The sequence below is a fragment of the Artibeus jamaicensis genome, unplaced genomic scaffold (genome assembly GCF_021234435.1).
Source record: "Artibeus jamaicensis isolate MK-2021 breed Jamaican fruit bat unplaced genomic scaffold, CSHL_Jam_final contig_525, whole genome shotgun sequence".
Classification (NCBI taxonomy): domain Eukaryota; kingdom Metazoa; phylum Chordata; class Mammalia; order Chiroptera; family Phyllostomidae; genus Artibeus; species Artibeus jamaicensis.
Window position 1 is genome coordinate 3,450,189 of NW_026521874.1, and position 15,176 is coordinate 3,465,364.

The 15,176-nt window shown below is 60.9% G+C and overlaps 1 protein-coding gene across 2 annotated transcripts; it reads right to left on the reverse strand.

Moving 5' to 3' along the window:
• Nucleotides 1-46: 46 nt before the first annotated feature.
• Nucleotides 47-14,856, reverse strand: LOC119060764 (N-acetyllactosaminide beta-1,3-N-acetylglucosaminyltransferase 4). Of its 2 annotated transcripts, XM_053669885.1 has the most exons (10): nt 14,782-14,856; nt 10,089-10,327; nt 9,386-9,573; nt 8,799-9,019; nt 6,827-6,968; nt 6,501-6,653; nt 6,239-6,427; nt 6,087-6,114; nt 5,932-5,973; nt 47-1,233 (listed from the first exon to the last, which is right to left on the reverse strand). In XM_053669885.1, exons 2-10 carry the CDS (start codon nt 10,270-10,272, stop codon nt 173-175), a joined length of 2,208 nt encoding a protein of 735 aa, XP_053525860.1. In that variant the 5' UTR covers nt 10,273-10,327; nt 14,782-14,856; the 3' UTR covers nt 47-172. The 2 variants fall into 2 exon arrangements, with proteins under 2 accessions (XP_053525860.1, XP_053525861.1); XM_053669886.1 differs by lacking the exons at nt 5,932-5,973; nt 6,087-6,114; nt 6,239-6,427; ... (4 more) ...; nt 10,089-10,327; nt 14,782-14,856 and adding an exon at nt 3,337-3,409.
• Between the last annotated feature and the right edge of the window lie 320 nt (nt 14,857-15,176).

Consider the following 15,176-nt stretch of genomic DNA (forward strand, 5'->3'; position numbering starts at 1 on the left):
GAGTCCTAGCTCCCATTCAACACATCCCATAGAAGTAAGCCAGGTTGCAGTGTTTTTAATCAAAGTTGGAAAAGTTGAGAGCAGCTTACCAAAACTAAGCATTTCCTATAGATGGTCACAGGTCAAGTTTCAAGTTCGTTGATTTCTCATGAGAGGAAACTCAGCCCATCCCTCAGAGCCGGGACAAGGGAGCAGCTGTGCACTTGAGCCCCTCATCTGTCACCAGTGCCCACATGGTCCACATCTCCAGGGGGCTGAGGCGGTGCACCAGGAGCAGCCCTCTGTACAGGCAGGGGTCCAGGGGGTCCAGGGGCCGCCGTATGCCGAACGTCTTGAAGCCGGCGTGGTGCACGGGGCTCACCCCCAGCTTCCTCAGGCACATGCCCACGAAGACGTCGTCAATGGGGAAGAGTTCGGCCTCTTCCACGGCTGCCTGGAGGTGCTGCACAGTGGCTCTGGACATGACATACCCCCCACCCCCAGCGTAGGGCGGGTAGTGGCGGGCTCTGTACATGGAGGGTGGGATGAAGTATTTGACCTTGGTGTTCCTGTTAGGTAGAGCCTGGCGGATGACATCTCCCACCAGGAGGTCCTGGGCTGGATCCCAGCCATCCAGGAACTCCAAGACATTGGGGACATGGACAAAAACATCGTCATCTCCCTTTAGCACAAAGTGTGCCTGGGGACAGGCAGCTGCCACCCAGCGCTGCAGGTGCAGCTCCTTGAGGGTCAGGTTGAAGAAGTCCTCAGCAAAGTCCCACTGCAGGATGTCACCAAACTCCCGACTCTCGTAGGCCAGCAGCTGGGTTGGGGGTGCAGGTCCCCCCACCCCGAGAAGGAACACCAGTCTCAGCTGCCGGCCCCTAGCCCAGTCCCCTGCCCGTCCCCATGTGCCTCGGATGGCTGCACGCTGCTCCACGTGGCCAGGCTGTGACTTGATGGCCAGGAGCAGAAAGACATCCTTGGCACAGCCTGAAGGCTCCAACAAGATGGAGAAGTTGCGGCAGTGGCGATAGGTCAAGAAGAGGCGGTGACGGCTGGGCAGGGATAGGGAGGCATTGGCCACTGTGTGGTTGGGTGGACACGGGCTGTGGCGGGGCCCCGGGGGAGCCCAGAAGGGCTGGCGGGCTCCCGCAGGCTCGGCCTCCTTCTTCAGGAGGAGCAGGCAGCTGAGCAGCAGCACGGCCAGGCTGTACAGGACCAGCCAGCCCAGCCTGTGGAACATGGCGGGGCCTGCGAGGGAAGAGCGTGTCAGTGGGTTGTGCCATCCCTGATCCCCGGGTCCCGAGAGTCCCCACTACCCACAACTCGGAGTCTAGTCTAAGTCCTGGCTGGCCTTGGAGCCTTAATTATTCATTTCAGCAGGTCCTCCTCTTTCCAGAGTCCTCCCTGAGGACAGAGTGAGCATACCTGGTCTGTCGTCCATCGGGGGGCTCTTAGGTCAGCCACTTTAAAACTGAGGGGCCATGAGCATTTTCAGCATTTTCCCAATGAAACCAGTCCCTTACATGCTTTAGTGGAAATGGCACAAAGCTAGTTTAGCTTCTGGTAAAATTCATTCTAACTATCAAACATGACATCCTGGGTTCCCCTGTCTAAAGTCATGATTCCCAAAAAGTCTGGTCTGCTGGCGGCAGGCCCCGCATTGGGTGACAGCCCTAACAGAGCAGGAGATGGGGGGGGGGGGGGGCGGCCACCACAGGGCACGCCCGCTGAAGGGGCCTGGGCTTCCTGGGAGCCAACCTGGGGGTCAGTGAGCAGCCACAGGCACAGGGGGAGCAGTCGGGTAGTGGGAGGGCTGGAGACGCCCCAGGGAGGAAGCAAGGAGACCTGCCCGCAGAGGCGCCTGCCCCAAGTCCAGGGCAGCAAAGTCCGGCTCTAATGCCCCCCTCTCCACCCCTCTGGCCACACTGTCCTGGTCTGACAGGACATCACGTCTGTCCAGTCTACCAGCACTGGCCTCGGCCTGTTGTCCCTGCTGCCCCACACAGATCTTCTGTAGCTGCTTGGGGTGTTGGTGCCAGGGTCACAGCCCTCGAAAGGAGGGACAGACCCTAAAAACCGGCACGAATGTCAGATAGTGCTGAGGACATTCCAGCAGTGTCACAGAATCCAGGGACGGTATGTTGTCTGACCCACAGTGGTTTAGAGCGCCCACCCTGATAAAGGACGTCTGAGCAAGAACGGAATGCAGTAACGATCCCTGTAACCATCTGGGGGACCGTGCCAGCCAGGGTGCGCAGCCAGGCGCGGAGCTCGCGGTGCGGGAGGCTGGGGACACAGCCGCAGGGCGCACAGGGCGCGCAGGCCGCGGTGAGGGGCTGGGGAAGTGCCCGGGCAATGGCAGACCCGGGGCCCCAGGAGGGAGGGGCAGAGGCCGGCAGGAGCCAGGCTGTTCAGAAAGCCACGTCGCTGCTGCCCCAGTAGATAACGGGCTGCGGAGGAGTGGGAATGGCAGCAGGAGCCCAGGTGAGAACCAGCCTTAGTCAGAACGCAGGTGCGGCCCGGGCGGCCGAGCCCAGTGGGTTTCAGGCGTGAGAAATGAGTTTCAGGTGTGGACGGCACGCGGGCCCAGGGACGGCGCCCCGGGCGGCGGGGCCCAGTGGGTTGCGGACCTGGGAAATGAGTTTCAGGCGTGAGAAATGAGTTTCAGGCGTGAGAAATGAGTTTCAGGTGTGGACGGCACGCGGGCCCAGGGCCGGCGCCCCGGGCGGGCGGCGGGGTGTTGTGCGTCTAGCGGCCTGAGTGCTCTGCCCACCGCGCCCCCACCTCGCGGCGGCCCGCACTGCCCGCACGCCGTGACCCACAGCCCCCGCGCCTCCTGTAGTTCCACACCCGCTTCCCCTTCCCTCCGGAGACGAGCTCACGACCCCGCCCTAAGTGGGGTGCGGAGTCCCAAGGGTCTGCAGTCGTTTCTGGAGGACCCCTCGGGTCCTCACAGGGCTCGGCGACCCGACCCGTCACGACGCGGCAGAGCCCAGGGCGGGCTCGTCGTCCCTTCCACGCGTCTCTGCGGGGCCGCGGGGTCGCGAAGCACCAACCAGGGGCCCCGCGGAGAGCACCCCTCCGGGCCTGAGCCCACGAGCCGCTGGCGCCGCGCGTCGAGGCGTCCAGGGCAAGCGGCCCAGGCTACCGACCCAGGCTGGACCCGTCCCCGACGCCCGGCTCGCGGTCACAGCGGGGAAGGAAGGAGACGACGAGCCCGCCGCGGCCAGACCCTGCGCCGCCTGGGAGGGTTCGGGCGTCCCCGGGACAGCTGGGGCGCCCCTCTGTGCACGTCTCGTAGCGGGGCTCCGGGCGTGGCGGCCGGGCACGCCCCGCGCCTCGTGGACCTACCTGAGCCTTGCCGCCGGTCGGGCACAGGCGAGGGGTTCGACAAGCAGCGCCGGCAGCGGAGCTCGGACCCGGAGCTCCTTCCTACCCGGAGCTCGGACCGCACGCACCTCGCGCAACCAGGGCGGTGGGCGGGCCCTGAGCGGCGGTCACGCCTACGTGTGGGCGGGGCTTTGCGGGCACGAGCCCCTCCCACCCGGGGGTCTCTACTGCTCCCCGCCGCGGCCCTACGGCGCAGAGTGGCTGGGCCCGCCCAGCTCCCGCAGCGCCCGGCTCCCGGACGCGCGGCTGCCAGACAGACGCGGAGCTGCGGTGTTCACAACAGCCTTTAATTCGGCCACAGAGCAAGGGCCCGCAGCGCCTCCTCGGCCGAGCGGCACTGCGTCAGCTGGACCTGCACCTCCACCGTCAGCGGCTCCGGCTGGTAGTCGCCCTCGACGAACACTGAGCGGGGGACGAGTACGGGAGTCGGGAGCCGGCTCACTGCCCGGCCCCAAACGCCAGCCCGGCCTCCGTGCGTCCGGACGCGGCCCGACCCGGCTCAGACTCCGTAATATCGAATAAAGCGAAATCACATTTGATCCAGGCACCACCGCTGCACTTGAAAAGACACTGATAGACTGTGGTTATTCAGACGTGAATATTTGGCAGATAGTTTCTTTATAAAAAAAAAAAAATGAAGTAAGCCTGGCACTTCAGGGAAAGCAACCGAAAGCACTTCGACAAATTCCTGACACTCGAACAGAAATCCGAATTTTGCAACATTCTATCTGCCACCGCGAGCTTAGTTTGCCCGCACACTCCGAGGCCCTTCTCATGATACATATGGGTGGTGATACTGAAAAGTGTGGGTTTTGGGTAGCGTATGATGACCTGAGTCTACACCTGCGTGACTCAGCGTTTTACATAGGACCAAGGTCTGGTGCTGCGAACTGTGCATGGAAAAGTCAGCCGCTCAAAATGCAGAGTAGCCCAGGGGCCTTTAACGTGGCTGATCATGAAAGCGTCCATTCCTATAGATGCAGCTTTCACGTCATAATAATCTTTAAAAAAACTGGGGCCCAGATTTCCTTCATACACTTCAACTCAGCGCAAGGGAGTGGCCCCAGAGTGACTTGGGCGATTGCAGCTATCCTCAATTAAGCCAGACATTTGAAAGGTTTATATCAATGTAAACAAAATGTAAACAAAAATAACCCTGAGGCCATCTTAACCCCATAGCTGTGCCCCAACTCACGTGTCAATGTTTGTAAAGGTCTTAGGATCCAAGCAGTGTAAATAAATCCATTGTGCTTTTTCAAAGTCATTTTGCCTATCCTAGCTCCTTCGCAGTTCCACATGCATTTTAAAATCAGATTGCCGATTTCTGTTTTTAAACAATCCCTCTAGGATTGAGACTGAAATGGCATCAAATCTATAGATCAATTTGAGAGAAACTGACACCTTAACAGTATTCAACCTCCTTGTTCATCTACATAGTATACCGACCTTCTACTTCTGTTCTCAATGAATTTTTTCACTGAGAAAATTCTCATAAAACTCAACATTTTAACCATTTTTAAAGCATATTCGCAATGTAATGCCACCCCATTCCAGAACGCTTTCATCACTCCAGATGGAAACCCCGCGCCCACGGGCGGCAGCCTCTCCCAGAGCCCAGCAACCACTAACTAATCTACTTCCTGTTTCTACGGCTTTGCCTATTCGGAACATTTCATATAAATGTGATCGTGCACGGCCTTTGGTGTCCGGCCTCTCTCACTCGGCTTCTGTTCTCAAGGCTCATCTGCGCTGCGGTAGCGGGGTTAGCGCTTCATCCCTTCCCATGGCTGAGTCACCGCGCACAGGGGCGGGACCGTGCCGCACTTTGCCCATCGTCCATCGACCCGCGCGGGCTGCTTCCACTCTCTGCCTGCTGCGACGCCGCCTGCTGTGGCCTGGCCTCACACTTTGCGGCGGCCTGCCAGCTGACCTCCCTCTCCGCCACCTCCCCCTCCCCCTCCCAGCCAGGCCGTTCCAACACTCAACTCTGAAACTTAGCTCTTTCAGACACTTGGGCGGCTTGCCCACCACCCACAGAACAAGTCCAGACTCCTCTTAGGGCAGTTAGGGTCTAATGAACCGAAGCAGGAGTCAGATGACGGCTGAGCCAGGGGACCATGGGTCAGGATCCCCGAGTCCTTCACCTTGTCCTGGTTCCTAGCCCCGAATGCTTTCCCGGCCATGGGAGACCCACAGCAGGCGGCTCTGGTCTCGGACCACAGAAAAGATGACTTGGCCCTTGGGTGGGGTGGCCCACGCACTGCTGGAAGATAGGTTCTCCATCCTTCCATCCCTATGGTCCCACACAGGCTCCCTCCTCTGCAGGTCCTGCTATGACCAGAATGTGGGTGCCCCCCACATTCGTATGTGCAGTCCTGCCCCCCCAGGTGATGGTGTTCGTAGGTGGAGCCTTCGGGAGGTGACTAGGGTGCAAGGGCGGAGTCATCACGATGGGACTAGCATCCTCAGAAAAGGAACCCCGGAGAGCCCCTCCGGCCCCTGCCTTCAGAGGCCACGACCCCGTGAGAAGCTGTGAACCAGGAAGGGGGCCCTCACCTGCCGCCTGCGCCTTGTTCTTGGGCCTCCCCGGCTCCAGAGCTGCGGGAAAGAAGTGCCTGTTGTTCCCGAGCGGCCTGGTCTGTGCTGCTCCCGTGGGCGGACCCGGGTCCTCAGACAACACCCCGGCCACCAGTCCCCGTCGTCACCCTTACGTTTTTTGGCTTTCTTATTCCTGGAGTCCTGAGAGAGAGAACCACCAAAGAAGATGCTCACAGGGTGGGGGTGTGGGGGAAGGGGTGGATGCAGAGGCAGCGCGGCGTCTCCTGGGGGGAGCGGGCCCACCCACGGCCTGGCCCCAGGGTACCCTGAGGAATGTCAGCCTGTCGGACTCCAAGGTGCGGGTCACCCCGAAGTTGCAGAGGGTGGACACGAGGGACTCGCCCACCAGCAGCGGCTCCAGGACCACCGAGCTGCTGCCCAGCACCCTCAGGATGGGTGGGTCCTGGTGGAGGTCCTTGGGAAGGTCTCTCTTCTTCTTGGACCCCTTCTGTTCCTGTGAGGAGAGGCCGGGAGGGTGACAGGGGCCCCAGGGACGCACCCAGAGCCACTGCCCAGGCCGGTGGTACCTTTGTCGTCTCCTTCTTCCCTGTGGAGGCCTTGTCCTTCCCGTCTTGCCCCTTCTGGCCTGTCTCCTCTTTCTCTTTCTTGTTCTCCCCTTTTTCCTTCTTGGCAGGCAAGGGACTGTCCACGGGAGGTGGCACCTCAGGCCACGACAGGATCTAGGGGACGCAGCAAGGCGGCCTTGCGTGAGCCCGGCCAAGCTGGGGCTGGCGGGGGGCTTTCTGGAAAGGTGCAACCCGGGAGCAGGCAGGGCCACAGGTGCCGAAATAGGAACCCGGAAGTGGGAAGGGGCAATGTGTCTGCGTCCGTGTCCGGGGACCCCAGAGCCCACCTTCTCCTCCACGATGGTCACCGTGGTCCCCGCCAGCAGGAAGGCCTTGAGTGGCACCAGGCCCCTGAGCGTGTGCTGCATCTCATAGTTGCAGGAGATGACGTCTGCCCAGGGCTTGCGGGAGGTGCTGAAGAGGACCGTTCTGGGGGGTGGGGGCAGGAACCCAGGGCGTCATCGCCCAGGCCAGCAACAGGCCGTGGGGCACTGTGGGATGACATGGGCCTGGAGCTGACCGCTGCCAAGTGGGGCCGGGACCAGGAGGCCAGGAAGGGGGCACAGAGGTCATGAAGAAAGTGGGCCGGTGAATGCTGAGTGGGGACTCCCTTCAGTGGGGGTGAGGGGTGACGGGACAGAGGACAGGGGTGGAAACTAATCAGAAGTGTTTAAGAACCTCAGCAAAGGAGAAGCAGAAGTGTTCCGAATTCCCTGAGTTGTTCCCAAGTGGTAAAATACCGTTTACAAATGCATCTGGGGTAATTAACGGTTGCTCAATCTCTTTCAGATGGCCTTCGCCGCCGCAGCCCCAACCAAGGCACAAATCCGACGTGGGTGCCCCTCCTGAGAACATGCTTCCCCCCGTTGACCTTTCCACCCCCACCCCAAGCTTCTGCCACCTGTCTCCCCCTCCTGCCGTCTCGGGGCCCACACACCTGCCCGGACTTCCCCGGGGCGGCAGTTGCTGTGCAGGGTGAGGTGCCCCCGTGACTCCTGCTGGGTCACTGCCCTCCCGCGGTGGGTGAGGGCCCGCAGGCCAAGGGCTGTCTTACTTGCCATCTGCAGCCCAGAGACCCAGAATCGTGCCCATTAAGGGCAGAGTGACATTTTCTAATTTACGTAATGTTTGAAGTGGTGGAATTATTTGTGGCTCTTATTATTTTTTTTGTTCACCTTTTCCAAAAGTTACAACCACCACCCTGTCAGCCCGCGGCAGTGCCCGGCTGGCCCGTCCACTGTCTTTTCTCTGTCCCCACAGGGGACACCAGCATGGGGGGGGGCGGCTTGAGCTCCCCCACATTTTCAAGGAACCCGTGTCATTTCCTTGGAAATGAGGTTTTAAATAATTTTTTAAAAATAAAATTTTCGCACACTCCGAGAGAAGCTAGTTTCTGCAGCTCCTGGAAGGCCCTGGTGGCAGGGTCTGCGGGAGGCCACCAGCTGGGCCCGGTGACGGGGTCAGTCCCTGCACTGTGGTGGGGAAGCACAGCCACACACGATGTCAGGGCGTTTGTAAAAAAAACAAAAAAAAACTCCCACAAAACCAAAAAAACAAACAAAGCTCCGTGTTTTAAAATGAGAACAAAATAGCCCTGGCTGGTGTGGCTCAGTGGATTGAGCACAGGCCTGTGAACCAACAGATCCTGGTTCGATTCCCAGTCAGGGCACATGCGTGGGTTGCAGGCCAGTTCCCAGCAGGGGACACAGGAGAAGCAACCACACATTGATGTTTCTCACATTGATGTTTCTCTCCTTTCCTTTCTAAAGATAAATAAATTAAATTTAAAAAAAAAACGAACAAACAAAAAACAAAATAGTTCCTGAATGAGACCTGACTCTATTGTCAGGAGCCCGCGGGACCCCTCGGGAAGGCGGGGAGCGCCTGCCGCTCGGCTGGGGGGACGATAACCGGGGGACGCGAACCGCGGTGAGGCGGGGGCCCACGAACGGTAGACGGAAACGGTTTCCACCCCCGAGGCCGAAAAAAGGCGCTGCGCCCTCCTTCTCCCCCTTCTCCCGGGGCGGGCGGCGAAGCCAGCCCCCCCCCCCCGGCCCCCGGGGAGGGAGACTCAGCCGCACTCGGGCTGGGAGGTGCGGGCTCTCGAGGAGAGAGCCGAGTCCCGAACCCGCACCGCCCCGAGGGGTCCCCGCGGCCCGCGCCCAGGCTCCAGGGGGCGCTCAGCGGACCGGACCAGACCCGGAGGGGCGGTGGGGTCCGGCCGGGCTGGGACCGTGGCGACCCGGGCCCCGTCCTTACCCCGGGGACGGGAAGAGCCGGGGGTCGACCCTCGGCCGCAGCTTGGCCAGCTCCTGTGCGGAGTCCGCCGACCCGGCCGGGGACGAAAACGCGGCGGAGCCCAGGGACCCCTCCAGCTCGGCCGACGGGGACGCGGACGGGGGCGCGGACTCGGCGGAGCCCGCAGCCTGCTCGGTGGCCTCCTGGCCCGGCTGCTCCTGGCTGGGCGAGCGCTTGAAGACCTGCCGGGGCAGACGCGCGGAGTGGAGAGCCCCCCGGGGCGGTGGGCCCGGCGCCGGCGGGGGCGGGTGCGCAGGGGCGGACGCAGCGTCTGGGCGGGTCTCGGGTGGGGCGCGCGCGGGAACTCAGGGGGCGCGTGGACCGGCCCGGTTTCCTCCGCGAGGGGGCAGAGCAGCACCAGCCGGGCGGGGGTGGCAGGGGCGCGGGGAGCCCTCAGTCTGGGGGCGACACTCTGGGCTGCTTGCTCCCTTGTTAGGCCTTTTGCTCTTATTTTCGGGGGACAGGAGGGTGAGTGGCTGGGAGTCGTTTCAGTTACGAGAAAGGCAACCCGGCTCGGAGCCCGGGTCCGGGGCGGCCCGGGCGCGCACCTCGGCCAGCTCCTCCAGGTACTCGTCCCTGTCGCTCTCTTCGTCCTCCACGAAGTCGTAGGTCACGTAGTAGCTGTACGAGATGATGGGGCCTTGCGGGCCCGGCTCCGGGTCCAAGACCGAGGTGTCCGGGACCCCTCCGAGGTTTCCGATGGTCACCACGAGCTGTGCCTCAGGTGCCAAGAGGTCTGCGGGGGGACGGGCAGGAGTGAGGGGCGCCGCGGGGCGGGAGGCGGGAACCGCGGGCCGCGGGGTGGGCGGAGCCCCGCAGTTCGCAGACTCGGCTCAGTTGCAGTGACCAGTGGCCACCCCTCGTTGCCTTGTGTCCCCATCTGCATGATGGGAATGATAGCCGCTGCCCCGCAGGGCGGTTGCAGAGCCAGAGCGCGGGCTCGAGAAGGCGCCGGTGCCGCTCGCAGCCAGAAGGGGGTGATCTCAAGCCACCATGGACATGAAGAAGCTGCCTTGAGAATGCTTCCCATTGTGCCTGGGAAGGGAGGGGACAGAGCAGGTCCCAGCCTCCCTAGCCCTTCTGTCCCCAGACCCTGATCGTAGGAATCAATTCTGGGAGGGACTGAGAAAGAAGGTGAGCCCCACCCGACCAGGCTCTGGGCCCACCAGGGAGCCGTGGGGACAGCCCACCCAGGGAACATGGCAGGTGGGCAGCGGGGGGGCCCTGGAGCCGGCATGTCAGCTGCCTCACCTCCCCTGTTGCGGAGGCCCCGGAACTGGTACTTCTCGGTGGGAGACACGGTGACGTCGTCCAGCACGCAGAGCCGGGCCAGGCTGTCGATGGTGAAGCCCCGGTAGTAGGGGACCAGGGCCAGCGGGTTCCCCTGAAGCACCAGGAGCCGCAGGCAGGGCAGGGTGCTGAGGCTGGCGACCATGCCTTGCAGGTCTACCAGGTCGTTGAAGCTCAGGTCCAGGGACACGAGGTTGGGCCTGGAAGGGGAGCAGAGCGGTCTGACCCACCTGCCCGCCCGGCCTCCCCCTGCCCCGCACTCCAGGCCCAGGGCAGACAGGAGGCGGGTGCTGAGGGTAGGAGGGGGACTGGCCCGCCTTGGGTGGCCCTTGGCCGTGTTAGCCCCCCAACACAGCGAGGGCCCTTCTGGCTCTCCTGCCCACGCTCGGTGGCACTGCCGGCCCCCACGTCAGAGGCGGCCCGGTCACATCCTGCCTCTGCCTGACTCCCACAGACACACATCTCCTCTTGCAGGTTAAACGCTCGGCAGCTCCCGGGGAGCCTGGCTCGGTGTGGTGTGTCTGGAAGGTTCCGGACAGAGGCTGACTGACAAGGCCAGCAGAGCAGAGCCCCTTTGGGGAGGGGCACTGGGTGGGGACATAGTGTCAGGTGATCTGGGGACAGGGGAGGAGATGCAGGAGCCGTGATGGGTCTGGAAGCTGGAGGACACTTTCCAAAGCTGGCTGGCAACTGACCACTGGAAGCTATTTGGTCCAGCTCTGGGGCCACAGGATGGAGGAGGGGCGGAGGGCCAGTGGGGGCAGGCAGTCCCCCAGGGCCAAGTGGACTGGAAAGCAAACTGAACTCGGCACTGAGAAGGGAGGTGAGAGGGACGGGGAGACTCTTCCTTAGCACATCTCTGGGGCCCCCCCAACCCATGACCCTCCTGCACACCAGCTCGGAGCACGTCCCCTCGGGTCCTGCTGGGCCAGCCCACTGGTGGGGAATACATGGTCTTGACCCACAATCAGCCCGTCCACAGAACAGGGGAAGTATCCACGAAGTCGGGTAATAAGATGTCCACCTTCCTTTTAACTTCAAAGCATTGAAAGATGGAGGTTTTACATGATTTTATGAAATCCACACTCAGCATACAAAGGTTACCTAGGTTATGGTATTATTTTCCCAAGAAAACGCCGGAGCACTTGGTACTGTCTATGGTCCTGGCTGCAGGCCAAGTGCACCTGAGCTACAACCCGACAGCCAGGGTCTGTGGGAGAATCACCTGGGCACGGCCCAGTGCGGCGAGGGGGCGTGGGCAGGACACACAGAGGTGAGAGCGCATCCCCCCCCCATTACGTGGGAAAGCGGGGCAGCGACGCTGACCAATGCCCTCTGCCCCTCCTGGGCCGTGGGGGAGGGAACCACGTGGACCTCGGCCAAGGGGGGGGCACCGCACAGCCCGCTCCGACCAGCCTCTGGGCCGGCTGCCTCCCACAGCCTTTCCCGGGCAGCCCCTGGCCTCCTCTCCCTCAGGTTGGGGTTGTCTGTTGCCCACGTTTTGCCCACCGAGGGCTGTCCAGGGGGCAGTGGTGCCCCGCTCAGGGCAGCCTTGCCCGCCTCGGCAGCCACGGGAGACACGTCAGTTGTCACCACTGGTGCGGGGTGGGTGCTGCCAGCTCCCAGTGGGGAGAGGCCGGGGATGCCGGTGGCCTTCCTGCGGCACAAGGCAGCCCCCCTCGGGGAACTGCCCCGTCTGCAGTGTACGTGACGGCGGGGCCTGGGTCTGGGGCCTGCTCTGCGCCCGGCGAAGCTCTGGCTTTCTCAGCCTCCTGTGGGGCCGCTTTTATTGGGTCGGAGACATGAGCCTCCGGTCCGGACTCAGCAGCCGAGCACGAGTTATTACAGCAGAGAGCGGAGCGGGGCCCTCCAGGCCCCCCAGGGTCGCACGCCCAAGCCCCTTCCCCTTGCCTCCTTGGGGTCCCGTGTTACCAGTGCTCGGCGGTGAGGTACAGACTCTGCTGGGGGCCCAGGAGCTTGTTGTGGCCCAGCCCCAGGTGCTGGAGGCCGGGCGGCGGGTGCGCACACAGGCACTCCAAGCTGGTGATGGCGTTGTCGTAGAGCTCCAGCACCTGGGGGTGGGGAGGGCGCCCGTGAGCCCCCCTCTGCGGGGGGAACGCGGCAGAGGAGGTGCCCGTCCGAGGCGTCGGGCCCGCCCGCCCCGCCTGGACTCCCTCGTGAAAGTCCGGGACCTACGTGTCCCTGCTGCGGGCGTTGGAAAGTTTCGTTTTCTTCTGGGAGGGAAACTTCAAAATTGGGGACGGGAGGTGACGCTGGGGCACAGGGGAGGGGACATGCATGACACTGGCAACTCCGAGACCTGCAGCCAGGTCTCTGTGCGACCCACCCACCCTCCTTTCCACACTGTCTCTGTAAGGGCTGAGTCTGACTAATATGTAGCTTACAGATAAACAGTGCGCTTATATAAGAATTCTAGGAACTAACTTCAAAAGAGGCAGACTCTGACCGTCAGGCCTCCCAGCTCTGGGAGATTTGGTGACCTCCAACCGTCAAACCAGGATGACATAAAACCAGAACGACGTACAACCAGAATGACGTGAAGTCAGGAGGCTGGAGATCCTTATCGGAATGGACGGGGCGTGTCCGCACCCAGGAGGCTTTCCGACCCCTCCCCGGGATCCACGTGTCTGTTCCCCTCCCTCCGCCTGAGACCTAAAGATGGTCTCGGTGGCCAGCATGTCCGACTTTCTCAGGTTGCCGGCTCTCGAATAAACTTACTTTCCTTCCGCCAACCCGTCTCTCTCTCTCTTTTTTAATGTATCGATTTTAGAGAAAGAGAGGAAGGAAGAGAGACATCATTTTTTGCTGTTCTATCTATTTATGCATTCATTGGTTGCTTGCTTGCTGACTTATTTTATTTTTTTGTTAAAGATTTTATTTATTTTTAGAGAGAGAGTAAAGGAGAAAGAGAGAGAGAGAAACATCAATGTAAGAGAGAAACATTGATCGGTTGCCTCCCGTATGTGCCGAGTGGGGACCAAACCCACGACCCAGGCTTGTGTCCAGACAAGGAATCGGACCGGTGACCTTTCACCTTGTGGGATGACGCCCAACTGACCAAGCAACACTGGTCAGGACTCACTGGTTGCTTTTCTGTGTGCTCTGACCAGGGATTGAACCTGCAACCACGGTGTATCAGGACAACGCTCTAACCAATGGAGCTACCTGGCCAGAGCCCCCCGTCTCTTGATCATTGGCTTTCACAGGGCAGGCAGCTGGACCTGGGCTCGGTATCATCTGGAAAAGCCAGAGGAACCTGGACAGAAAACAGCAGTGGTTCTGGTTCCCGCCTCCAAGGCCTTGCTTGGAGTTTTCTTGACCGTGGCCCTGAGCTCTAGTTCTCAGCCCCTCTGCCAGGAAATCTACTAATCCCAGCACTCGGTGTAAAAGTGAGACCATTTTTTAAGGAATTAAGAAGCCACACCTGGCTGGTGCAGCTCAGTGGATTAATCGAGGGCCTGTGAACCAAAGGGTTGCTGGTTTGATTCCCAGTCAGGGCACACGCCTGGGTTATGAGCCAGGTTCCCCAGTAGGGGGCGCACGAGAGGCAACCACACATTGATGTTTCTCTACCTCTTTCTCCCTCCCTTCCCCTCTTTCTAAAAATAAATAAATAAAGTCTCTACGAAATAAAAAAAAAGTACGGATTGGTGGTTACAAAATAGTCAAGGGGATGTACAGCACACAGAGGAAACACAGTCGGTGATGTGATAGCAACTCTGTACGGGGCCAGGGGCATCCTGGAAGTGTCGGGGGGTCACCTGGGAGAGCACACGATTGTCTAGGCAGCGCGCTGTGCACCTGACACCAGTACAAATCAACGTCCATGTTAAGTTAGAATTCAGAGATAAAATTTAAATTAAAACAAGATAAAATTGAGACCATTTTGATATGCTGAGCCTAAGACTTAATGAGAAAACCTGGCCTGCCTTTATATTTAAACACCTTTTTATTGCGGTGAAATGTATCTCTCGTCATCTGCCACTTGAAACACTTTAAGTACCAGACTCAGTGGCGTTAAGTTCATTCCCATTGTCAGACCACCGTCATCACGATCTATGTCGGAATTTTCTCACCGCCCCAGACACTCTGCTCCACAAAAGCCACAGTTCCCCACGGCCCCGCCCCCACCCGCACGGCCACTGGTAACCTCCCCCCGAGTGTCTGCCCCTGGATCTGTCCCTTCTGCACAGTTCATGGAGCTGGCACCATCCGACACGTAGCCTTCCATGTCTGGCCTTCATCATTCAGCATCACGTTTTCAGGTTCATGGGCGGTGTAGCCTGGGTCACTCCTTTTTATGGCTGAATCACAGTCCCCTGCAGGGACAGGCCCCACTGTGTTTTTCCACCATCTGTGGGTAGACACTGGGGTTGTCCCCACCTTTTGGCAATCATGAATGATGCTGCCACGAACCCTGGTGCACATGAGTCGGAGTCCCTGCCTGCCTTTTGGGCTCTGTCTCCCTGGGAAGGGAAGCGCTGAGTCTGCGGAAATTCTACTTCTGCAAGCCCTGACACCCCCCTGAAGGGCCTGGAGCTGGGCCTTGCCCGCGGCAAGGCATGTCAGGTGGCGGTGGAGGTCCCCTGGCAGCGTGCCCTCCCAGACGTGAGCTTGGTCTGACCTCCTTTACCTTGAGAGTCGGGGGCAGATTGGCGGCAGTGACCTCCCTGATCTGATTGGCGCTCAGCACCAACTCCTCCAGCCTCGGGAACTTCAGCAGGTCCTTGTCCACCAGGCTCACCTGGAAATCGAGGAGGGGGCGCGAAGAGCTGGTGGAGGGAGGCAGGGAGGCAGCGTGGAGCAGCCCCCCAGCCGCCGTGAGGATGGCAACAGCTTGTCCTTCCGCCGTTCCCTGCACCCTGACCCCCATCCTCCCTGTGAGCCTCTCCTGCTTCCTGCTGCCAGGACCCGCACGTCTCAGGTGTGGCTCCGACCTCTCACCTCTCCAGCCCTCACCCCTCCCGACTGGGGGTGTCAGACCATTTCCAGCTCAGTGACCTGTGGCCCTTGTTGGGCTGGGAGCCC